Genomic DNA, 26861 nt, shown 5'->3' on the forward strand with positions numbered 1-26861 from the left:
TAAATCATGGCATTGGATTACGTAATTAAATCTAACCAAAAGAGACCTGGAATGGAAAAATGACACTTTTTAAAATATAAGTTGTATAATGAAAATACAATTCTGTTACACATGGGTAAAAGTGTATCTGAAAAGGTGGGGGGACGGAAGGTAGCGGCATGACGCCACGTCGTTCCCCCTGCCTAGCTTTGCAAATTGTAATTTTTAGGAACTGGAGAAACGCCGTACATAGTTTTCGAGGTGGGGGAACGGCGTTCCCGGCGTTCCTCCTCATTTACCCCCTGCTCTTACATTAATTCAGTAACTTTGGTATTTGTCTTTATCACACCGGGAGTGCCAAAATTTAAAAAAATAAAATAAAAACTAACAAACATTGTATCAAAAATGAAAAAGAAAACTTATTAAATGATTATATTGATACTGTAGTATGATTTTTCGAAATAATTTATTATTATTGTATATGTGTTATTACTGTGTATGTGCGTGAAGAACATTCACTATTTTTAGCGGTGATAACGGCGCTACGGCAGTTCTCATCTGTCACGGTAACAGTGTTGCCAGCAACGGCAATAATAAAAACTAAATTTCACCTGAGATTTTAGCGATTCCCGACTCAGGAATTATCGAGCAGCTCCAAAAACTCTCAAATACGGACATTTTCTTATATTAGGCTTTGTACGATACGGACAAGGACACGGGCCCAACAATACAAACACTCTGTACAAAATACCGGCGTATGGTAACCCTATTAGGGAAAACAGTCCGTATATTTGCCTAGGAAGAAAATCTGAAAACTACTACTGGAGAATCTTATGGAAACTTTTTAAAAATATGTTTCCCATACGTTACATGGTATGGTATGTAAGCAAGTGGGTACACATCGGGGCGATGAACAGTGGTGAATCTTGCCCGGGGCCGAAGGGCCTGGGTCCCTCAGTCTTTTGAGTAACAAAAATAATTGAAGCTATTATTTATATATTTTTGAAAGTTTATAGTAAACTCATGGCATACGTATCATACTCTGGGTTCTGGTTGCCCCCCTTCCAATTTTTACTTCCTAAATCCGCCTCTGGCGACAAATGAACAGACTGACAAACATCTAAAAATCACTTCTTCTATATGTAAATCCGAATCCATGTAGAATCCGTTGAAACCTTGATTTCGTTTTCGTGATTCTCTCTATACTTGATTCTCTCCAATCGTCGATCGAAAGTTAATAATAATAATAATAATAATAATAATAATAATAATAATAATAATAATAATAATAATAATAATAATAATAATAATAATAATAATAATAATCTCTGACTTGAGAAGTTTCTAAAGTCTGTATTGCACACTGAAATAGCACTTTGTACTCAGTTTTGATAATTTTGTAAATAATTTTAATTTACACACTTATTAAATTCTTAATAATGTAGAAATTTTGGATAGGAAAAAGGGAGGCAAAATGTGACCGTGAAGTAGGTCTACTTGGCAAAGGGCTATACAGTCAACAGTTGCGAAATACAGTGATTTTCTTGCCAACAATTAGAAACCAACAATTCACATCAATTGGCGGGGTGTATTGTCAGAGGCAGCATTGGTATTGCATGAACACAGGCCAGAAGGGTACAGGGGAAAAACCAACTGTGTCACAAAACTGAAATTTTACAGAAGAGCAAAAACAAAGTTTAAAACGTTTTCACATAAAACACAGAATTTTTACGAAAATGGTTACGGTTCCTTTTTGCATGTTGGTGCATTGTTATTATGTTTTTAAATAATCACTGCATAAAATACCGGTATATTAACAACATAGGTATGATTGCTTTTATATTAGTGAACAGGGACTGAGTTGTCTTTTCCCCTGTATATTTATAAATTGTAAATGAGATTATGTTTTTAAAGCCTTTTTAAGGATTGAACATACAAAAAAGAATAAGATACAGCATTATACGTAAAAGTTTCTACTTGATGAAACCAAAAATAAAACTGCTCCCATAGTTACTAAAATTCTTGAATTTAGAAAAGTTCTCGAATTTAGCGCTTTGTTTATAGCGTGCTGCAAAACACACACACACACACATAATACAGTAGTTATCCTCTGTAAGTGAACCAAATTTATAATAGCTGTTTTTGCTAAAACTATTGTTGTTATATGAACTTTGATTGTTGTAAGGGTATTGTTACGTTTCACTACTTTTGTGAATTGCGACAAGTTATGATTTGATTATGGTTTGTTGTTAATATTCATTGAAAATTAATGTAAAACTATTCGGCCATAAGTCATCTATAATTTTATTTTAAAGTAAGAGCAGTGCAAGAACTAATCACTAGGTAAAAAGATTATTATCCAACCTTTTAAAAATCGGGTTCTGCATCTGGGACATCAACATCTGGAAAGACTGCAGCAGTTTCATTGGCAGCAAGGAGACTCTCATAAAATTCCTTTGAACCTTCCTCCTCACAGAATTTCGTTAGCACTTTAAGATTATTGCACTTCTCTTTTGTCAAGGCTATTGGAGCTACGTACTTTGGGGCTGGTATAGTCAAAACTTCGACGGGAGTACATTTTTTCTTTCTCTCTTCTTCTTCTTTTTCTATTTCAACATCAGTTTGCCTTACGTTAGACGTGTAAAATGCTCCGTTGTAAGTGTTTCTATGCTCAACTAATAGAGACTTTGATTTAGTGAATCGCAGTTGCTTCACAGGTCTGACAGGAAAACAAAATTTCTTTTTGTAGAATTTAGAAGACAAAAAGTTGCCCCAATCCTTGAATAAGATTTGCTCACATTTTATGACTTCAAAAGGGCTTGCCTTCATTCGTGATCCCTCAAGAACTGTCCTCCACCCATTTGGTGTTTCGGCTCTTGCAGTTTTTGGTATAAGACCCATACTTTTGTCAGTCTCCATGTATGAGTGGCCTTCACCAGTTGATATGTTTGGGGTTGGAAGGTTTCTTCCAAAATCAATACATATAGCTTCCACTTCATTAGATTTTCTGGATTCTTGCTTAGCTTTATTTTTTAGCTTGTAAAACCATTCGGCTTGTTTCAAGTGAAGAGCTATCTCCGTTAACAGTTTTTCTCTGCTTTTAGTAGTGCTAGTTTTTCATCATTATTTCCACTGGCTGTTATTTTCCTATCAACTTCAGTTAATTTGGCTTTTGCTCATCACACCAAGAACAGTTATCAGTGCGAGGATACCCGAATCCAATATTAAATTCAGAAACAAATATCAGACGAAAACTTTCATAAGACATCTCAAGACCCGGATATTTATTCAAAAACATTCCTAGCAAGATCTTAACGTTTAAATCTTCAGACAAATATACTTTCTTGGAGTCATTTAAACTGTTGTGAGCCTGGCGACCTTTCAATGATCCTAAAAAATCAATTGCCAATTTACGTGTGTCCTGGGAAATTTTATGTGGTCTGTTTGCGTGTTTCCCTCTAAGGTCTTTAGGGGCCTGGCCTGTTAGCATTAAAGACCGTATTATAGTGTGCAACTTAAGAGGTTTGACTCCAAAAATGGATTGAAATCCCTTGAAACAAACTGGGACTTCGACAGTGGAACCTTCCCATACGACCCTAACTTTGTAGGCAAAAGAACTACCATTTTGCCTAGTTTTACCTTCACATTTCCTAGGCTTCCTTTGAGCAACAGGCAGTACTGAAATCAGGCCAGCAAGGTAGCTACTTTGACCATCAGTTCCTATTTGAGCTCGTATTTCGTTGAATTGTTTTATCAAAGATTTTCTTTCCTCAATACTGAAATTTTCATATCACTCGTACCTTTTACAACGACAGTCAATTCCAGTTTCATAAGATGATGCTCTTAACTTCTTCATGACATCAGTGTTATTCTACCGGTCTTTCTACGTTTCTTTGTAGATTTACATTCACTCGGTGGAGTTAAATGTTCACAATCACTAACTTCACTTTGAAATTCACCATCAATCATTTTGACACACTGTACGCATTTAAATCACAAGTAACGAAACACACAGTAAGCCCATAACACAGTACAGTGCAGAACATAACCTCAAAATGGGAGACCTCAGATGTTCGCGCATGCGTTAGTCGTCTGCATTTAGCGGATTGAGTTGTTTCTTAGCGTGTACCAACTTGACGCAGTTGTTTCTTCCCCTGCATGACATTCCTTTCGACTGCTATATCTCTTGACAGAGTTGCCTGTTTGCCTGCATGTTTCGGCATGTTAAAATATAAGCTATGCACTACCTGTTGCCAACATAACCTCATTTTTTTATTTTTTTGACTCAGTTGGTTTTTCCCCTGCACCCTATCAAACTCTCGCGAAGGTTGAAGACAGTGCTCACAATTTAAAGATAGTTCTGACGATTGTAATTATAATTTTTAATTTGCCCTCGCACAACAAAAGGGAAAAGTACACAATCTTGAAAGTAGTTCTTCGGCTTTATGAAGACAAAGAAATTAAAACGTAAAATTTGCTCCAATATAGATAATATGTGGATTTTTACAAATTTACAAAATATGTTTTATTTGACAAGATATATAGTGTCAGAACATAGCAGAAAAAGTATTATAATTTTGGTCTGTTCTTTTTCTCAACCTTTCATGTGTACTTATTAAATCTGTAGATAAATAATATGTATCTTTGTCTTATAGGAAAGAAAGAAGATTCTTGATCCCACATCGTCCTGAAGTATCCCTTAGGGACTCAACCTTTGATCCAAGCAAATGGACGTACTTTATTATCCATGGTTTTACCAGCAGCAGTAACGTTAGCTGGGTCAGAGATATGGAGGATGCGCTTCTCAAACTTGTGAGTTGACACAATTTCGTTTTAGAATTAACAATATAGAACTGATTAGTAATATTCTGTAGTCTTTCTACTCCATACTGTTCAAAGTTGTCTCTCACGTTTTCTAACTTTTAATGCTAATTTCCATTATCATAAAATGTACTCCTTCTCAAATGACGAGTCTGCTTCCAGGTCTTACCTAAATTACCGTCTTCTGTATGAAGACGATTCTTTGCTACAGTCTGTTGTTTTAAAATTGGCAGCTCTGAATCACCTTCCCCTTCTACTTGTTTTAATTACTGCAAGTACCGAATCGATATGTGCTAACTTTTCAACTTCAATTGAGGGAAGACCTATACAGTGGGAGATGATTTTCCATGATGATATATGTACCCGCCAACTGTATCAAATTCAAGCCTCTTTTATGGTACGGAGTCCACGTTAATAGTAGACCTCCGCCCTTCATAACCTTGGTGTTTGATAAGTAGGCTGCACAAATAACAAAAAGTCATTCAACATTACATTGATTACATTTGCTTTTATTAACTTTTGTTTTTTTACTCAAGGTATACACTAAATGGAAATGCGTGACTTTACTACAAGAAAACTACAAGACATTAGTACAGAACATATTTGTTTAATTAATAGGCTTAATTTTCTACATTGAATTCGTAAACATAGTATAGGACCAAATTATTAACCAAACTTAATTTGCGATAGTATAAGAAAAGAAACACAATCCAGTGTCTTTCATCGAAGGTTTTTGTTATTATTATTATTATTATTATTATTATTATTATTATTATTATTATTATTATTATTATTATTATTATTATTATTATTATTATTATTATTATTATTTACAGGTTTACGTACTCAGTATTGTATTTTGTTTTGACTTTGCATTGCTGTGTTACTATATGATTTGCCTTTCGCATTCTTACATGAACTTTCACCTTCTTATATGTATTTTATGATACATACTATCATGTAGAAAAGGGGCATGATCAAGGGTGCCCATCAGGAGGGGCAAGGTGGGGGCTCGCCCCCCTAAGAAGGAATTGTACTTGGGAATATCGAAAACCCAATAGAATTTTTACATTAGTTACAGCAAAATTTGAAACTATATTTGAAACGTCGCTTGTACTTCCTCCCCCCTTGGAAACCACAACATGATGGCTCAAAGTTAGAGCGCTTACCTTTGGTGCGTGGGAACCAGTAGCGTACGCTGGAATTTATTTTGAATGGGGTCCAAATTCAATATGAAGGTATTTTATATTAAAATTCCTAAAATTGCCCCTAAAATTAGGCTAAATTTACAGAAAAGTCGAAATTTTAGGGGGAAGGCCGGACCCCCAGGACCTACCCCTGTGTATGTCCCTGGTGGGGACCATTGTTCAGTCCCCTGCTAAGTACGTTTATGATGGACAACATTATGTCCGTGGTTTTCTCGCACATTCTCATTCCACCAATTCTTCCATCATCATTCATTTGCCTTAATCCCTCTTCCTGAGCCTAACGTACATAATCGTGGCACGTTAAACTGAAAGGTTTTATCACATATAGTAGGTTCTAAACCTTAAAAATGAAGTAGATGGGAAGTCCATTGCTGCATTAGGCAGATTCTTGTAAAAGGAAAGAAGTATATATATGGCATTGTATGAAACTTCACTGGACCATAGTTTTCCATTAAGCATCAGTTAACGCTGAAGACAGATTTCATTATACAATATTTGAATGCAGTCTTGACTATTTTCCATCTAATCTATTCTGTTACTATTTCAGGCTGACTGCAATGTCATTATGGTGGATTGGAAGAACGGATCAGCCAGCATCAATTACGCTCAAGTAGCAGCTAATACACGAGTGGTTGGTGCAGAAGGTGCAAGGTAAATATACTTTTTTTTTAAGTACTTTTCCATTTGGTACGTTCTGTACAACCAAAAAGTTGATACTAAATTGTATAAATATACAATACTTAATAAACGTTAATAGTATGGGCCGTGGTGGCTCAAGGGTAGAGCGTTCACCTCTGGTGCATACGGTCCTTGGTTCGATCCCAGTTCGCGCCAAGTGGGCTTGGTGATGGACACATACCGTGTGCATGGGTTTTCTTGGGGTTCTCCCGTTTCCTTCCACTTTCTTCATTCCACCATCTAATTCATTTCTCATCATCACCGTCTCCTTTAGCCAAGCCGGCATAACCGTGAGACGTAAAACATAAAGATTTAAAATATTTTTTCATGTTAATATTTAATTTAAGTTGAAGTAAGACACCTTAGTAAATGACAAACTATTTGTACTCAAGGCCGTACGGAGAAGGATGTTGGTGCTCACATCAGAAAGCCCACCAAATTTTAAAGTTGACACTGGAAACAATTTAAATAATTTCACAGTTTCTTTAATAAGGATTATTGTTACTTTAACATATCTTCCTCGCAATCAGCGGCGCAAATCTGTCTTCAACATTGGGGAGGGGAACATTCATCCTAGTTCCAAGATTGGAGGGGACATGCCCCCTCATCGCCCAGAGATTTATGCCAGTGCTGGCAATAATGAATAAATTATAGCAAAGAATTGCAAGAAGTCGTCAAGTGAGATCATCATGTACTTGAATTTCATGTCAAGTAGATTAATTTTAGAGATGAAGCCAGTTCGACCATCTTCAAATCTAATGAAGTGATAAGGCTTTATAAGGTCTTTAGATGCTTATGCGTCAATTGTCAGTTCAATATCTTCATTGGTTGCATTTCTATAGCCTCTCAGAGAGAAGCTACTCACGTTCATACGCAAATGGCAGCAAAAGGTGTTATCCTTTTCCGTCGCGAATTTCTTCGTCGAATGTACTTTACTAGTAGATCACAGCATGACGACTATGGTTGGTGACGCAGAGGGCAGTTGCGAAAAGGTTAACTAAAATCTTATGTGATACGTAATTTGCATATGTATACTCCATAATGTAATAGCATATTGCAGAAATTGCTCTTTAATTTACTATTATCAATTAGAAAAGAGGTTTACCCATGTTGAAAGTTTAATATTTACTATTCCAATCTTCTCCAGGATGGATACGTAGGTAGATACTATCAAAAAGATAACTAAATAGAATTGGAAGCATAAATTTCATGACTAATACGTATATTCAAAGTAACTTCGTAAATTTTAGTTGTTCTTTGTTTTATATCATATTAATAATAATAATAATAATAATAATAATAATAATGATAATAATAATTTGACTTTATATTTTAAGCATAAACCTTGTACATTCATAAAATGACAACTATTGGTCTACTTGCCTCGAATGAATTCAGCATTGGAGTTTGAAGGAGAATTTTCCCACTACTATTATTATTAAACTCATTCTCTTATAACTTTACACTAAAATACAAATCGCTGAGCAAAGCAACGTTTATTTATAAAACAATAAATGTGCGACAGTTGCGCCAACTAACTGAACATATTGTCTTCATCGGACACTCATCGATGTGTCGATTGCTCAGCGATTTGTACTTTTAGTGTAAAGTTATTCAATATAGCAAAGCTAGTTTGAATCGATTCCTTATAACCTGTGGAGCTATTGTAGGCCTATTTAATATAATATATCAAGAATACTTATCAACAATCTTGAGTTGGTGCTCCATAAATGAAATCGAATATTCCTGTTTAACGTCCCACGATTATGCTCGTTAGGCTAAGGGAGACAAATAATGAAGGCAAGTGAATAATGATGAAATATTTGGTGGAATGAGAGTGTGGGAGGAAATTGGAGACCCTGAGAAAACCTATTGACACAATGTTGTCTACCACAAACTTACTTATGTGCTAGGGATCGAACCAGCGTTCTCACTCATAAGAGGTAAGTGCTATATCATTAAGCCATCGTGTCCCCTTGCTGCAAAAACGATGAGCGTCTAGAAGTATTTTTGAAAATAACTCTTCTATATCTCTCAGAAGTGTTGTTACTCGTTCTGGGTGATAAATGTTTGAATTCTCTACTATTATCTACTAACAGAAATGCCAATTAAAATGTAAGTGGTTATAAACATATGTTTTTTTTAATTTACTTATTATTATTATTATTTCATTATTTATAGATTAGCAAACTACCTAATAAAGAAAGAAGGACTCTCTCCGAAGAAGATTCACATTATTGGTCACAGCTTGGGGGCACAAACAGCTTCTTACATCGCCAATGGAATAGAAGCTATTAATGAAAAAGTTGCAAGAATAACAGGTATGCAAGGCATTGATTTGCTAAACAAATAAAGATTAAAAATGCATTCTTCGATTACACCATCTAGTCGATTTAAAAAGTTTAGCTTAGCACATCTCTTAATAACGTACGGTACTTCTCAAAAAAGTTTCGAAAACTGCAAGTGAAGATCTCCTAAACGGGGTGCTGGTACCATCTTTCGAGCTTTCATAAATAGTCCTTATTATAAAAATCTATTCTAATCATCAGATGTTTTAGTTAATAATGATGTAATTAATTAATTTATTGAATACATTCTGAAAAAAATAGTCAATATTACGGTGTTATAGCCGATAATTCTTTGTTATGTACGTATAGACATCGGGTTTTTATGCACTTAAAAATGCATGCAAATATGCAGTTAAATGTGTTGAAGTATACACTTAACGTTCAGTAATAATACAATAAAATAAAGTATTTTCAAACATACAGCAAACTTGTGACAACGTTTTGTAGGAAAAATATAACTTTGAAAGTGTATTATACCTTTCAGAGACTTCTCTGAATTTTTTTAAAATAGCATTTACAATTTGTATACTCCTATTTTTTTTTTTAAAAAAAAAAAGACACACAATTTTGAGATTAAAATAAACACAGCGATGTTAGAACACGATCTCTAATTTTTCTTCACTTGTGTATTTTATAATGCATTTACTTTACACGAAATAACATGAGCCTCATTTTTCTGCACGTTTATACAAAATTTGAAAAAAAAAAAAGTTTTCGAATTTAAGAATTTATTCCTTCTTATAATCAGCCTTACAGTGTATCACAAGATGCTTTTCTACATTTTGTGGTGTCCGTTTGCGACATTTGTAGCGAGAAAATTATCTCGTAACATGAATAGATGCTACTGGATAATATTTGCAGAGAGGAGTAAGTTTAGTATTTGTAATTTCTGGCAAGTTAAAATTTATCCCTTGAAGGTATTTTTCCATGACTTCAATTATTTTGTAGTCGGAGTTTCTGACAATGACGTCCGTCAATTTCTTTTCCACAGAGCGCACGAATTTACCAGTAACTGACTGGAGCTCGTGTCGAACTTCATCAACTAAAGCTAAGCATTCACTGAGCAGCATTCCTCTAGTCTCTTATTTCTGGATTGATGTCGTCACGAAATTACAATGTCTTTATAAGATTTATCTTAACGTCTTAGAAATTGTAAGTGTCTTTGCTTTGCTGGTCGATTGCTAACATTATTGGACCTCCATAAACTAGGAATTCTTCCCTCCTTCCTTGCAAAAAGCCGTTTAGTTGTACAGACACGTAAATGCATTGAAATTACAAACAAAACTGTATTTATTTCATGCTGTAAGCATACATCTGAAATAAAAACTTATAGAATGTATTGAATATGCTGTTAAGCACTAATATATGCTTTAACCTTTGAAATATGCATTTATATGCAGTATAAGACTTCAAATTCGAGCTGTATTATTGTTGTTAGAAACTTCTTTTAAGTTTAGCAGAGATACATATAACCAAAGAGACCAAAATATACGGAAACCAAAATATGTATTTGCATAAAAATCCGATGTCTAGTTATATATCACGTGCAAAATATCTGATTGTTATAGAATAATGACAAACTAATTGTGTATGTGCATAATAGAATCTTTTCCGTAATAGATAAGGTTACCAACAATACCGCCATTTCAGATTTTGCCAAGGGTAACAAGGTAGTCCACCGATATAGGAGTTTCATGTTTTTATCAGTATATTAGTATAACATTTAATAAAACACGTGTGTTTCTCAAACTTGTGGGAATTGCCTGGTTACGGTACCCTTCCCAATTCACGCTCCTGTTACAAAACGACCTTTTTTTCCACGGATGCCCTCTTTCGCACATAAATTGCAACTCCTATCCTCTTTCCTACATGCCTTTTTTTCTTCTCTTCTAGCATAAATAATAAGAAAATACTGAAACATGTATAATTATTTTAAATGAAAGGTCCAAACGCCAATTTTCATGTCTGTAACCTTCTAAATATCTCCCATTTTCAGCTGAAATAATGGATCCTTGTAGCGCTAAAGCGAGGTAGTTATAATTGATCTTTTTGATGCGTATTCAGCGTCTCAAGACTAAGTAAATTGATGTGTGTGAACCTGGCAGAACCCATTTTCAGAAATTGAAAATAAAACATGTAGATCGTTTGTTCATCGTTTGTTCACGATTGTTCACATAAAATTTTCGTTTGTTCACAATTTATAAACAATTTATACGAAAAACAAAATGGGCGGTGCCAACTTCACGCAGCAGAACCCATTTTCAGAAATCGAAAATAAACCATGCAGATCGTTTGTTCATCGTTTGTTCACGATTGTTCACATAAAATTTTCGTTTGTTCACGATTTATAAACAATTTATACGAAAAACAAACTGGGCGGTGCCAACTTCACGCAGCAGAACCCATTTTCAGAAATCGAAAATAAACCATGCAGATCGTTTGTTCATCGTTTGTTCACGATTGTTCACAAAAATTTTTCGTTTGTTCACGATTTATAAACAATTTATACGAAAAACAAAATAGGCGGTGCCAACTTCACGTACCTGAAAATTATTGCAAATCGAAAATTAACCATGCAGATCGTTTGTTCATCGTTTGTTCACGATTGTTTAGCAAAAATTTTCGTTTGTTCACGATTTATAAACAATTTATACGAAAAAAAATGGGCGGTGCCAACTTCACGCAGCAGAACCCATTTTCAGAAATCGAAAATAATCCATGCAGATCGTTTGTTCATCGTTTGTTCACGATTGTTCACATAAAATTTTCGTTTGTTCACGATTTATAAACAATTTATACGAAAAACAAAATGGGCGGTGCCAACTTCACGCAGCAAAACCCATTTTCAGAAATCGAAAATAAACCATGCAGATCGTTTGTTCATCGTTTGTTCACGATTGTTCACAAAAAATTTTTGTTTGTTCACGATTTATAAACAATTTATACGAAAAACAAACTTGGCGGTGCCAACTTCACGTACCTGAAAATTATTGCAAATCGAAAATTAACCATGCAGATCGTTTGTTCATCGTTTGTTCACGATTGTTCAGCAAAAATTTTCGTTTGTTCACGATTTATAAACAATTTATACGAAAAACAAAATGGGCGGTGCCAACTTCACGCAGCAGAACCCATTTTCAGAAATCGAAAATAATCCATGCAGATCGTTTGTTCATCGTTTGTTCACGATTGTTCACAAAAAATTTTCGTTTGTTCACGATTTATAAACAATTTATACGAAAAACAAAATGGGCGGTGCCAACTTCACGTACCTGAAAATTATTGGAAATCGAAATTTAACCATGCAGATCGTTTGTTCATCGTTTGTTCACGATTGTTCAGCAAAAATTTTCGTTTGTTCACGATTTATAAACAATTTATACGAAAAACAAAATGGGCGGTGCCAACTTCACGTACCTGAAAATTATTGGAAATCGAAAATTAACCATGCAGATCGTTTGTTCATCGTTTGTTCACGATTGTTCACATAAAATTTTCGTTTGTTCACGATTTATAAACAATTTATACGAAAAACAAAATGGGCGGTGCCAACTTCACGTAGCTGAAAATTATTGGTAATCGAAATTTAACCATGCAGATCGTTTGTTCATCGTTTGTTCACGATTGTTCAGCAAAATTTTTCGTTTGTTCACGATTTATAAACAATTTATACGAAAAACAAAATGGGCGGTGCCAACTTCACGTACCTGAAAATTATTGGAAATCGAAATTTAACCATGCAGATCGTTTGTTCATCGTTTGTTCACGATTGTTCACAAAAAATTTTTGTTTGTTCACGATTTATAAACAATTTATACGAAAACCAAAATGGGCGGTGCCAACTTCACGTACCTGAAAATTATTGCAAATCGAAAATTAACCATGCAGATCGTTCGTTCATCGTTTGTTCACGATTGTTCAGCAAAAATTTTCGTTTGTTCACGATTTATAAACAATTTATACGAAAAACAAAATGGGCGGTGCCAACTTCACGCAGCAGAACCCATTTTCAGAAATCGAAAATAATCCATGCAGATTGTTTGTTCATCGTTTGTTCACGATTGTTCACAAAAAATTTTCGTTTGTTCACGATTTATAAACAATTTATACGAAAAACAAAATGGGCGGTGCCAACTTCACGTAGCTGAAAATTATTGGAAATCGAAATTTAACCATGCAGATCGTTTGTTCATCGTTTGTTCACGATTGTTCACATAAAATTTTCGTTTGTTCACGATTTATAAACAATTTATACGAAAAACAAAATGGGCGGTGCCAACTTCACGCAGCAGAACCCATTTTCAGAAATCGAAAATAAACCATGCAGATCGTTTGTTCATCGTTTGTTCACGATTGTTCACATAAAAGTTTCGTTTGTTCACGATTTATAAACAATTTATACGAAAAACAAAATGGGCGGTGCCAACTTCACGCAGCAAAACCCATTTTCAGAAATCGAAAATAAACCATGCAGATCGTTTGTTCATCGTTTGTTCACGATTGTTCACAAAAAAATTTTGTTTGTTGACGATTTATAAACAATTTATACGAAAAACAAAATGGGCGGTGCCAACTTCACGTACCTGAAAATTATTGCAAATCGAAAATTAACCATGCAGATCGTTCGTTCATCGTTTGTTCACGATTGTTCAGCAAAAATTTTCGTTTGTTCACGATTTATAAACAATTTTTACGAAAAACAAAATGGGCGGTGCCAACTTCACGCAGCAGAACCCATTTTCAGAAATCGAAAATAATCCATGCAGATCGTTTGTTCATCGTTTGTTCACGATTGTTCACAAAAAATTTTCGTTTGTTCACGATTTATAAACAATTTATACGAAAAACAAAATGGGCGGTGCCAACTTCACGTAGCTGAAAATTATTGGAAATCGAAATTTAACCATGCAGATCGTTTGTTCATCGTTTGTTCACGATTGTTCACATAAAATTTTCGTTTGTTCACGATTTATAAACAATTTATACGAAAAACAAAATGGGCGGTGCCAACTTCACGCAGCAGAACCCATTTTCAGAAATCGAAAATAAACCATGCAGATCGTTTGTTCATCGTTTGTTCACGATTGTTCACATAAAATTTTCGTTTGTTCACGATTTATAAACAATTTATACGAAAAACAAAATGGGCGGTGCCAACTTCACATACCTGAAAATTATTGGAAATCGAAAATTAACCATGGAGATCGTTTGTTCGTCGTTTGTTCACGATTATTCACAAAAATTGTTCGTTTGCTCACGATTTATAAACAATTTATACGAAAATCAAAATGGGCAATGCCAACTTCACGTACCTGAAAATTATTGGAAATCGAAAATAAACCATGTAGATCGCTTGTTTATCGTTTGTTCAAGATTGTTAACTTAAAGTTCTTTTTTTGTAGGGAAATTTTCTATGAGCGAAATTCACTCAGCTAACTTTACGTACGGCTTATAGGCATAGTTGTTTGTCTTCGAAGCAGGCCCGGAACTAGACGGAGGGCTAGGACGAGCCTGGCCCAGACCTAAACTGTGGCTGCAACACGTAAGAATGATATTAGCTTAAATCACTTATACAATGCCTTATCTTTAATTTGGCAGCAGAACGAAGTTTGTATCTCAGTTCCGTGATGAGATATTACCGCATAAGCATAAGTAGTCGTAGTTGCGTGGCCGCCATATTGATGACGTAATTTCAGGCGGTTGCCCACGTGGGACTTTTTAGGACTTTTGTGTGGAGTATCAGGGGAGTCCATAGAATGTGTTGAAATGAAAATTTGATTTCTCATTTTTTTTTTCCGTCTCCAGCCCTAATTTTCCTACACTATAACGGATTTTGTGCCTCGAGAATTTCTGTAGCCCACTGTACACAGAACCTATCTACATAAGGCTAATTTTCTTTGAAATTTTACTCCATTTCTCTAAGATTTCCTGACCAAAATATTTATTATTCATGACTGAAAATCACAATAATTATTTTATTAATAGCTATATCTCAGTTCATGTTCAGTAAGGACCAGTAAAAAATTTAACTTACGTCAAGTTGGCGACCACACTTGTAGCCACCACACTAATATTAACAAATCTTTTTGTGCTCAATTTGTGCTAATTTATGCTGCAGTTATCAGAATTTGTGCTACAATAGTTACGGAACTAAGTGAAAAAGAAAGTTGGTAGCCAATTTGATGTCAAGATAGCGACCACATTGTGAAAAACAATTCATACCATAGAGATATTAACATTTTTTTGCTGCAATAATTACAAAAGGAAGAAAAAACAAAACAGGTTGGTCGCCAAACTGACGACCAGTTAGCTACCACATCGCGGAAAAACAATCCCAAACGCACTATACCAACAACTTATTTCGTGCTCAATTTGTGCTAATATATCTGCAAATTTTCGAATGTGTCCCGCAATAGTTAGACAATAAAATAGAAAAGAAAGTTGGTGGCCAAATTGACGTCAAGTTAGCGACCACATTGTGAAAACCAACCCCTACAATACAGATATTAACAAAAAAATTTTGTGCTCAATTTATGCTGATTTATGCTGCAGTTATTAGAAGTTTTTGCTGCAATAATTACAGAATGAAGAAAAAACGAAACCGGTCGGACACCAAGATGACGTCCGGCTAGGAAGGGAAATATTAAAATTTCAGCACCACCCATTCTACACTTGAAAGATGAAATTAATGCTTCCGATGGAAGTGTCTCCCGATGCTTGTATTTGTGCAGCACAAAGCAGAATTTGTGCTCGCACAGTTAATTAGATACAAGGTATTAATAAAAAGTAGAGGGAAATATTAAAATTTCAGCGACCACCCTTTCTACACTTGAAAGAGGAAATTAATGCTTCCGATGTAAGTGTCTCCCGATGCTTGTATTTGTGCAGCACAAAGCAGAATTTGTGCTCGCACAGTTAATTAGATACAACGCATTAATAAAAAGTAGAGGGAAGTATACAATTTCTGCGACCACCTTTCTACACTTGAAAGAGGAAATTAATGCTTGCGATGGAAGTGTCTCTCGATGCTTGTATTTGTGAAGCACAAAGCAGAATTTGTGCTCGCACAGTTAATTAGATACAAGGCATTAATTAAAAGTAGAGGGAAATATTATAATTAAGCGACCGCCTTTTCTACACTTGAAAGAGGAAATTAATGCTTGAGATGGAAGTGTCTCTCGATGCTTGTATTTGTGCAGCACAAAGCAGAATTTGTGCTCGCACAGTTAATTAGATACAAGGCATTAATTAAAAGTAGAGGGAAATATTATAATTAAGCGACCGCCTTTTCTACACTTGAAAGAGGAAATTAATGCTTGAGATGGAAGTGTCTCTCGATGCTTGTATTTGTGAAGCACAAAGCAGAATTTGTGCTCGCACAGTTAATTAGATACAAGGCATTAATTAAAAGTAGAGGGAAATATTATAATTAAGCGACCGCCTTTTCTACACTTGAAAGAGGAAATTAATGCTTGAGATGGAAGTGTCTCTCGATGCTTGTATTTGTGAAGCACAAAGCAGAATTTGTGCTCGCACAGTTAATTAGATACAAGGCATTAATTAAAAGTAGAGGGAAATATTATAATTAAGCGACCGCCTTTTCTACACTTGAAAGAGGAAATTAATGCTTGAGATGGAAGTGTCTCTCGATGCTTGTATTTGTGCAGCACAAAGCAGAATTTGTGCTCGCACAGTTAATTAGATACAAGGCATTAATTAAAAGTAGAGGGAAATATTATAATTAAGCGACCGCCTTTTCTACACTTGAAAGAGGAAATTAATGCTTGAGATGGAAGTGTCTCTCGATGCTTGTATTTGTGAAGCACAAAGCAGAATTTGTGCTCGCACAGTTAATTAGATACAAGGCATTAATAAAAAGTAGAGGGAAATATTAAAATTTAAGCGACCACCCTTTCTACACTTGAAAGAGGAAATTAATGCTTGCGATGCATCGAGAGACACTTCAATCACAGTGGCGACCAACCTGTTTTGTTTTTTCTTCATTTTGTAATTATTGCAGCAAAAAATGTTCATAACTGAAGTCTAATATAGCTTCGATGCTGAAACTAAAATATATTAGTATCCCCTAAAAATTATTTTAATTTGATTTGAGTTCAGCATCCCTTTCAGCATTGAAGCTATATGAGACTTGGATCTACAGCTTAATGTGGGATCCCAAACACATAAGCTCCCGCCGGCAATCGAACCCGGGTCTCCCACGCCAAAGTCGCATATACTAACCGAATAGCCACGAGGAGCTCCAGAAAAAGGCGAATGTGTATTGTATTGAATTGTCAATAATACTCAAATATAATCTTGTTCGCTTTCTTTTACTCGTCCCTCGTGGCTAAGCGGTAAGCGTACGTGCCTTTTGCATGGGAGACCCGTGTTCAATTTCCGGCGGTAGCTCATGTAGTTCGGATCCCACGTAAAGCCACAGGTCCAAATCTCACGTAGCCTCGCTGCTGAAAAGGATGCTGAACTCAAATCAAATTAAAATAATTTTTAGGGGATACTAATATATTTTCATTATTGCTATTATTATTTCGAATATAACTTCCAGTAGACCCGCGTAGCGTAGCCACTAATGCTCTCGTCTTCGATGCGTGCGGTCCCAGGTTCGATTCCTGGTGAGGCACTCGGTAGAAAAAGCTTTTCCAGGCCAGCAATCCACAATGAGGGTTTCCTGGGTTTTCCCATTCACACCAGGCAAACGCCGGGGTAGTCCTATCTTACAGATTCCTTTCTTCCTTCCCTTTCTCCGGATAGTGTGCTCGTCGAGGGACGTCATCCTTCTTACGTAATGAGCTAAATGGCCAAAGCCCAGAAATCTAAATCCTACATCCCTAAATATAACTTCCGTCCTTTTCCACTTCGAAATCCAATGAGAAGTTAGTTATCTTACAGTGCAATTAGAATTCTAACCGAATTCTTGCACAAAGAACGTAAGAATCTGCACTGGGTAATATTTTCCTTATCTTTTTGTGTTACATTGTTTTTTTTTGTATGTATTGTCATCGGTGATTTCAAATTTGAAATCCGTTTTCCTGTAATGCTACAGTTTTCATGCAATTTCAAACTTGTAATCTTTCCGGAGAAACTTTGGCATGTTGCGTAAATGTTTTTACTTCTGTGTCAGTAGTTTATCAATTTGTACTGTAATCTGAAGTAATCCTGTCATTGCTCTCAACAGCCAAAACCAACAACTACTAGTAGTGGTATAATAATAATAATAATAATAATAATAATAATAATAATAATAATAATAATAATAATAATAATAATAATAATAATAATAATAATAATATCAACAATGGTTAAAGTAATTTATTGACGTTAACTAGGAAGAATAATCTTTTAAGACGTGCCTGAAGTTGGCCCCCTCACTTCTCCCAAATTACACCAAACGTCGCACATCGTTAGTGCATCGTTAGTGCACTAAGAACTAAGTTTAGTGCTATCGATTTTACGAGTTATTGAAGATTTTGGTGCAAGGCCTAATTTCATATTAAATTAATTCTCCCGCCCATCGTTATGAAGACAGATTTTCACCAAACTTATCACACCGTTAGTGCATCATTAGTGCACTAAAACGCACTAAGAACTAACGTTAATGTTACCATATTTTGGGATTTATTTGAGATTTTTGGTGGAGGTCAGCTTCAGAAATATTACATTGCATACAAATTGATGTAGAAACATGGGGTTAATTTCAACTGTTAGACCATCGTTAGTACACTTAAACGCACTAAACAATGTTAGTGTTACCACATTTTGGATTTTTTGCAAGATTTTTGGTGGGGCACACCTTCAGAATTATCAATTCCATACAAACTGTTAGTGTTTTCTAGAAGCACTAACAGTAAGAATGCACTAACGAATTGCACTAAATTTTTCGTTATCGCTTGAAGTGGGACAAGTTCAAGCTGACCACCAAAAATATTTTACTTGTAGCACCTACACTAATGAAGCACTAACGTTAGGGGTTGGTGCACAAAGAAGCACTAACGATTGCACCAGAAGAGATCATTATTGCCTTGAATTTTGCGAAAATTTGATGCAGTGAAAAATTCTCCATAAATTTCTTATGTGAGTTTCGTGTCATGTAATTCGTCATAACTACACTAATAGTGAAGCATTAACGAACTTTAGTGTTTTCTAGGACCACTATTTCCTTTAGTACTTAAAGTTGGAACCAAGTTCACGCTGGCCCCCAAAGGTTTTCTAACTGTAGCACTTACACCCATCAAGTACTAGCGATAGGTGTTGGCGCAGTAACAAGCACTAAGGATGCACTAACGAATGGCACTAATTTTTTCGTTAGTGCTTGAAGTAGCTGGGGCAACGTAAACTTGGCCTCCCAAAAGGTTTCTATTTGTAACACGTACACTAATGAAGAACTAACTTTAGTCGTTGATGCACTAAGAAGCACTAACGATTCACTAACGATTGACATTAAATTATCGTTAGTGCATCATGTGGGGGCCAAGTTCGTGGACGTCGTTAATACTTCATTAGTGTAGGTGCTACCAGTGAAAATCTTTTGTGGGAACAATTTCACGCTGGCCCAGCCTCTTAAAGCACTAACGAAAAAATTAGTGCCATTCGTTAATGCATCGTTAGTGCTCCTAGATATCACTAGCAGTTTTGATAGTGCTTCACTATTAATGCAGTTATGGCCAATTACATATTATGAAACTCACAAAAGAAATTTATGGGATATTTTTCATTGCGCAAATTTCCGCCAAATTCAAAAGCACTAATGACCTCTTCTAGTGCAATCGTTAGTGCATCGTTAGTACTTCTTTGTGCACAAATTCCTAACGTTAGTGCTTTATTAGTGTAGGTGCTACAAGGAAAATATCTTTGGTAGTCAGCGTGAACCCGATCCCCACTTCAAGCATTCACGAAACAATTAATGCTATTCATTAGTATAAAAAATTAGTGCTATTATACATCGTTAGTACTTGTAGAAAACACTAACAGCTTGTATGAAATTTGATATTTCTGAAGTTGTACCCCAACCAAAAATCTTGAATAAATCCCAAAATGTGATAACACTAACGTTAGTGCTTACTGCGTGTACTAACGATGAACTAACGGTTGCTGTTAACCCCAAGTTCCTACGTATATTTGTATGGAATGTGATATTTCATATCCCTCCTCCAAATCTTAAATAAATCCCAAAATATGGTAACAAAAACGTTAGTGCTTAGTGCGTTTAAGTGTACAAATGATACACTGGCGGTTGCCGTTAACTCCATGTTTCTACGTTAATTTGTATGGAATGTGATATTTCATATCCCTCACTCCAAATCTTAAATACATCCCAAAATATGGTAACAATAACGTTAGTGCTTAGTGCGTTTTAGTATAATAATGATGCACTAACGATGTGATAGGTTTGGTGCAGATCTGTCTGCATATTGATGGGTATTCAATCTTAAATAAAAAAAACTCTGCAATAACTCGTAAAGTGTGATAGCACTAATGATAGTTCTTGCACTAACGTCCATTAACGATACACTAACGATGTGCGACATTTGGCGTAGTTTGAGAGAAGTGGGGAGGCCAACTTCAGACCCCCGTGAAGTTAGCGACCAAAAGTTTAATAAATCGATATTTTTTTTAGAGTTCTGAGTAGCACTCAAAGAGTTCTAGAGTTCTTGCTAGGTCAGACCAATAGTTCTGGGTAAATAAAGATTTTATAGCGATTTTCAAGTTTCGGTGCTAACTTCACGGAAAACCAAAAATCTTAAAATATCTATATATTTTTAGAGTTCTGAGTAGCACTCAAAGAGTTCTAGAGTTCTTGCTAGGTTAGACCAATAGTTCTGGGTAAATAAAGATTTTATACCGATTTTAAAGTTTCGCTGGTAACTTCACGGAAAACCAAAAATCTTAAAATATAAATATAGACTATACATACTTTTTTTTTTTTTTTTTTTTTTTTTTTTTTAGAGTTCTGAATAGCAAAGAGTTTTTGCTAGGTTAGACCAATAGTTCTGGGTAAATAAAGACTTTATAGCGATTTTAAAGCTTCGGTGCTAACTTCACGCAAAACCGAAAATCTTAAAATGTCTATATAAGAGAGTATAAAAAGTTAACGGACTGATTTCATTTTGTTAGAATAAAAAATAATTAAATTTTCATTGGGCTTAATTCAGCCATTCTTCAGTGTAGTATGTAAAAATATTTTTAGACAACACTACTTGCATTTAATATGCGATAATTTTGTATAAAAATAATAATTTACTAGAATGAGATAATTTCTAAGGCGGAACTATGTGGACCACTTGATGGTCACCTTAAGCTACTACTTCCGCTACGTATACAATTTCAGCTGAAAACAATTTATTTTATTATATTCTCAATGTAAATTTCATTTTTTTTATATAAAAGGAATAAACAATAAACTGAAACAATATATATAGTATTTTTTATGGTATTTGCTGCAGAGTTCTTGTTGACATTGTTGAACACAAGGATTATTGTTGACATTGTTAACAAAAAAAGTCGGGCGGAAAAATTTCTTTTTTAAAATTATAAACAGGTCACAAAATATACGATAATGCCCATTAGTCAATACTCGAAGATTATGCTGTTTCCTATCCGGGAATGGTTAACTTTTTATTTTATAGCAACTTAAATCAACAACTGAGGAGCTTGTTTCTAAAATGTACTATATCACAGTTAGGAATTTTTAAAGGAAATAGAAAAAACAAATATGATCATTAAATTTTGCTGTAGAATGGTGATTCAGTTTCATGTAGGTAGAATATTTTACAATTTATTTTTATGATACATAATTCGGTGAATACATGTAATTAGTAATACTTAATAAAATATTTAAAATTTTAGAAATTATGGATATGGTACCTTCTGGTTTTATATGTGGATGTAGTACATTTTGGTACTGTACATTTTGGTGCTGGGTAAGACAAGGTGACCAGACGTCCCGTTTTAGCCGGGACAGTCCCTTTTCTCTAACCGTTGCCCCGTTTTTTCTGATTCTCGAACGGGGCGCCTAAATGTCCCGTTTTTAAGTAAAAATGACCTAGGTGTCCCGTAATTATTATTCAAAATATAAATCGTAAATGGAAATTCTACTCTCTTCCGTACCAACACTCGTTGCCAAGGTTGAGTCGTGTGTAAAACTTCTGAATTTTGAAATGGGAATTGAGTATTCGTGGTTCAAGTGGGAATTCTGAGTGTTCAAGTAGTTAAAAGAATTGTTGGGTAGAACTTGCAATCGGGAACCATTATTTGTTGTGTGGTACACGTAAAGTTAGAAACGGTGTGTTATCACTCTTATTTGTGTATTTTGTAAATTGAGAACACTGCTGAGTCCCAAAATGTAATCTGGAAGTCAGATATCCCTCGTCCCCCGTAACCGATTCGTATGCGTCCCGTTTTCGGAAGTGAAAATTCTGGTCACCTTGGGGTAAGAGTTTCGAGTAGCACTCGTAAAGTTCTACAGGGTTCTGTTGGTAGAATGGTTAAATATTTATTTCTAACAATTTAAATTAACAATTTATGCGCCACTCGCAAACAGACTCTGAACAAGGTGATAGAACTCTTTTATTTCGCAATGAAATAGAGTTCCGATGAGAGTTCTCACTAGCACTACTCAAGCTCTATTAAAATATACTATAAGAATTTAGATTAACAATTTATGGGACGCTTGCAAGCCGACTGTGAGCAAGGTGTTAGAACTCTTTTATTTCGTGATGAAATAGAGTTCTGATGAGAGTTTTGAGTAGCACTTGTCGATTCCTATGTTTTGGGTAACATTATTTAAATTTTATTAGGCACGTGTTATATACTTGTTAATCATTTGCACCGAATGCATGTGTGGTAAGTACATTATGACGAAACATTTATTTCCCATTTATTCCCTTATTTCGCGAGAATTGTTCTAAATTTTCATGAGAAACTTTAGAACTCTTCAAGTGCTATTGACAATTCTAAATACATAAAGACATTTTAAGATTTTCGGTTTTGAATGAAGTTATCAGCGACAATTTAAATCGCTATACAATCTTTATTTACCCAGAACTATTGGTCTAACCTAGCAAGAACTCTAGAACTCTTTGAGTGCTACTCAGAACTCTAAAAAGTATAGACATTTTAAGATTTTTGGTTTTCCGTGAAGTTAGCAGCGAAACTTTAAAATCGCTATGAAATCTTTATTTACCCAGAACTATTGGTCTAACCTACCAAGAACTCTAGAACTCTTTGAGTGCTACTCAGAACTCTAAAAAAATTTAGACATTTTAAAATTTTTGGTGTTGCGTGAAGTTAGCAGCGAAACTTTAAAATCGCTATAAAATCTTTATTTACCCAGAACTATTGGTCTAACCTAGCAAGAACCCTAGAACACTTTGAGTGCTACTCAGAACTCTAAAAAAATATTGATTTATTAAACTTTTGGTCGCTAACTTCACTGGGGTCAATTACCGGCACGTTCTTTTACCTTGTCAAATGCATCTCATATTTGCCAGATGGTGATTGTTGTTTTTATTTTCTCAAATAACTTTTAACAGGACTAAATGATGTAATTAAAAATATATGGTTTCACAAGAACTAAGAAAGTTGTTTAATTTTTTCTTCTTAAATACGATTCGTCTGTATACGTTCTTAACACACTCTTTTTCCAGTCTTCCAATTGGATCACGGCTTCTTCAACTAAATACAGATGCATAACTAAGCCTGATGTCTTCTGCTACATATGTGGCTGTATCAAACTTCCCGTCAAAACCGGAATCTGGTTTGTCAAAGTTTATATATAAAAATAATTTTAAATTCTCCTGGAGACTTTATTTGCAACATCCACCATATTTCTAGGTACCTGAAGATGTTACTATCCATTCTCTTTTTGGTATAAATTGTTTATAAATCGTGAACAAACGAAAATTTTATGTGAACAATCGTGAACAAACGATGAACAAACGATCTGCATGGTTAATTTTCGATTTCCAATAATTTTCACGTACGTGAAGTTGGCACCGCCCATTTTGTTTTTCGTATAAATTGTTTATAAATCGTGAACAAACGAAAATTTTATGTGAACAATCGTGAACAAACGATGAATAAACGATCTGCATGGTTTATTTTCGATTTCTGAAAATGGGTTCTGGTGCGTGAAGTTGGCACAGCCCATTCTGTTTCTCGTTTAAATTGTTTATAAATCGTGAACAAACGAAAATTTTTAGTGAACAATCGTGAACAAACGATGAACAAACGATCTGCATGGTTAATTTTCGATTTCCAACAATTTTCAGGTACGTGAAGTTGGCACCACCCATTTTGTTTTTCGTATAAATTGTTTATAAATCGTGAACAAACGAAAATTTTATGTGAACAATCGTGAACAAACGATGAACAAACGATCTGCATGGTTTATTTTCGATTTCTGAAAATGGGTTCTGCTGCGTGAAGTTGGCACCGCCCATTTTGTTTTTCGTATAAATTGTTTATAAATCGTGAACAAACGAAAATTTTATGTGAACAATCGTGAACAAACGATCTGCATGGTTAAATTTCGATTTCCAATAATTTTCAGGTACGTGAAGTTGGCAGCGCCCATTTTCTTTTTCGTATAAATTGTTTATAAATCGTGAACAAACGATGAACAAACGATCTGCATGGTTAAATTTCGATTTCCATTAATTTTCAGGTACGTGAAGTCGGCACCGCCCATTTTGTTTTTCGTATAAATTGTTTATAAATCGTGAACAAACGAAAATTTTATGTGAACAATCGTGAACAAACGATGAACAAACGATCTGCATGGTTTATTTTCGATTTCTGAAAATGGGTTCTGCTGCGTGAAGTTGGCACCGCCCATTTTGTTTTTCGTATAAAATGTTTATAAATTGTGAACAAACGAAAATTTTAGGTGAACAATCGTGAACAAACGATCTGCATGGTTTATTTTCGATTTCTGAAAATGGGTTCTGCTGCGTGAAGTTGCCAGAGCCCATTTTGTTTCTCGTATAAAATGTTTATAATTTGTGAAAAAACGAAAATTTTATGTGAACAATCGTGAACAAACGATGAACAAACGATCTGCATGGTTTATTTTCGGTTTCCAATAATTTTCAGGTACGTGAAGTCGGCACCGCCCATTTTGTTTTTCGTATAAATTGTTTACAAATCGTGAACAAACGAAAATTTTATGTGAACAGTCGTGAACAAACGATGAACAAACGATCTGCATGGTTTATTTTCGATTTCTGAAAATGGGTTCTGCTGCGTGAAGTTGGCACCGCCCATTTTATTTTTCGTATAAATTGTTTATAAATCGTGAACAAACGAAAATTTTATGTGAACAATCGTGAACAAACGATGAACAAACGATGTGCATGGTTAAATGTCGATTTCCATTAATTTTCAGGTACGTGAAGTCGGCACCGCCCATTTTGTTTTTCGTATAAATTGTTTATAAATCGTGAACAAACGAAAATTTTATGTGAACAGTCGTGAACAAACGATGAACAAACGATCTGCATGGTTTATTTTCGATTTTTGAAAATGAGTTCTGCTGCGTGAAGTTGGCACCGCCCATTTTGTTTTTCGTATAAATTGTTTATAAATCGTGAACAGACGAAATTTTTTTGTGAACAATCGTGAACAAACGATGAACAAACGATCTGCATGGATTATTTTCGATTTCTGAAAATGGGTTCTGCTGCGTGAAGTTGGCACCGCCCATTTTGTTTTTCGTATAAATTGTTTATAAATCGTGAACAAACGAAAATTTTTGGTGAACAATCGTGAACAAACGATGAACAAACGATCTGCATGGTTAATTTTCGATTTCTGAAAATGGGTTCTGCTGCGTGAAGTTGGCACCGCCCATTTTGTTTTTCGTATAAATTGTTTATAAATCGTGAACAAACGAAAATTTTATGTGAACAATCGTGAACAAACGATGAACAAACGATCTGCATGGTTAAATGTCGATTTCCATTAATTTTCAGGTACGTGAAGTCGGCACCGCCCATTTTGTTTTTCGTATAAATTGTTTATAAATCGTGAACAAACGAAAATTTTATGTGAACAATCGTGAACAAACGATGAATAAACGATCTGCATGGTTTATTTTCGATTTCTGAAAATGGGTTCTGGTGCGTGAAGTTGGCACAGCCCATTCTGTTTCTCGTTTAAATTGTTTATAAATCGTGAACAAACGAAAATTTTTAGTGAACAATCGTGAACAAACGATGAACAAACGATCTGCATGGTTAAATTTCGATTTCCAATAATTTTCAGGTACGTGAAGTTGGCAGCGCCCATTTTCTTTTTCGTATAAATTGTTTATAAATCGTGAACAAACGAAAATTTTATGTGAACAATCGTGAACAAACGATGAACAAACGATCTGCATGGTTTATTTTCGATTTCTGAAAATGGGTTCTGCTGCGTGAAGTTGGCACCGCCCATTTTGTTTTTCGTATAAAATGTTTATAAATTGTGAACAAACGAAAATTTTAGGTGAACAATCGTGAACAAACGATCTGCATGGTTTATTTTCGATTTCTGAAAATGGGTTCTGCTGCGTGAAGTTGGCAGAGCCCATTTTGTTTTTCGTATAAAATGTTTATAATTTGTTAAAAAACGAAAATTTTATGTGAACAATCGTGAACAAACGATGAACAAACGATCTGCATGGTTTATTTTCGGTTTCCAATAATTTTCAGGTACGTGAAGTCGGCACAGCCCATTTTGTTTTTCGTATAAATTGTTTATAAATCGTGAACAAACGAAAATTTTATGTGAACAGTCGTGAACAAACGATGAACAAACGATCTGCATGGTTTAT

At 34.9% G+C, this 26861-nt stretch overlaps 1 protein-coding gene across 1 annotated transcript in view; it reads left to right on the forward strand.

The window, feature by feature from the left end:
- The window catches only part of LOC145668844 (pancreatic triacylglycerol lipase-like), a 62301-nt gene that overhangs the window by 21037 nt on the left and 14403 nt on the right, over positions 1–26861 (forward strand). Inside the window, exons 3-5 of the mRNA XM_081737045.1 lie at positions 4635–4791; positions 6556–6659; positions 8868–9007. Of these exons, the coding sequence (XP_081593171.1) occupies positions 4635–4791; positions 6556–6659; positions 8868–9007 (401 nt within the window). The remainder of the gene's footprint in view (positions 1–4634; positions 4792–6555; positions 6660–8867; positions 9008–26861) is intronic.

Source organism: Thermobia domestica, chromosome 13 (assembly GCF_964235325.1).
Source record: "Thermobia domestica chromosome 13, izTheDome1.hap1.1, whole genome shotgun sequence".
Classification (NCBI taxonomy): domain Eukaryota; kingdom Metazoa; phylum Arthropoda; class Insecta; order Zygentoma; family Lepismatidae; genus Thermobia; species Thermobia domestica.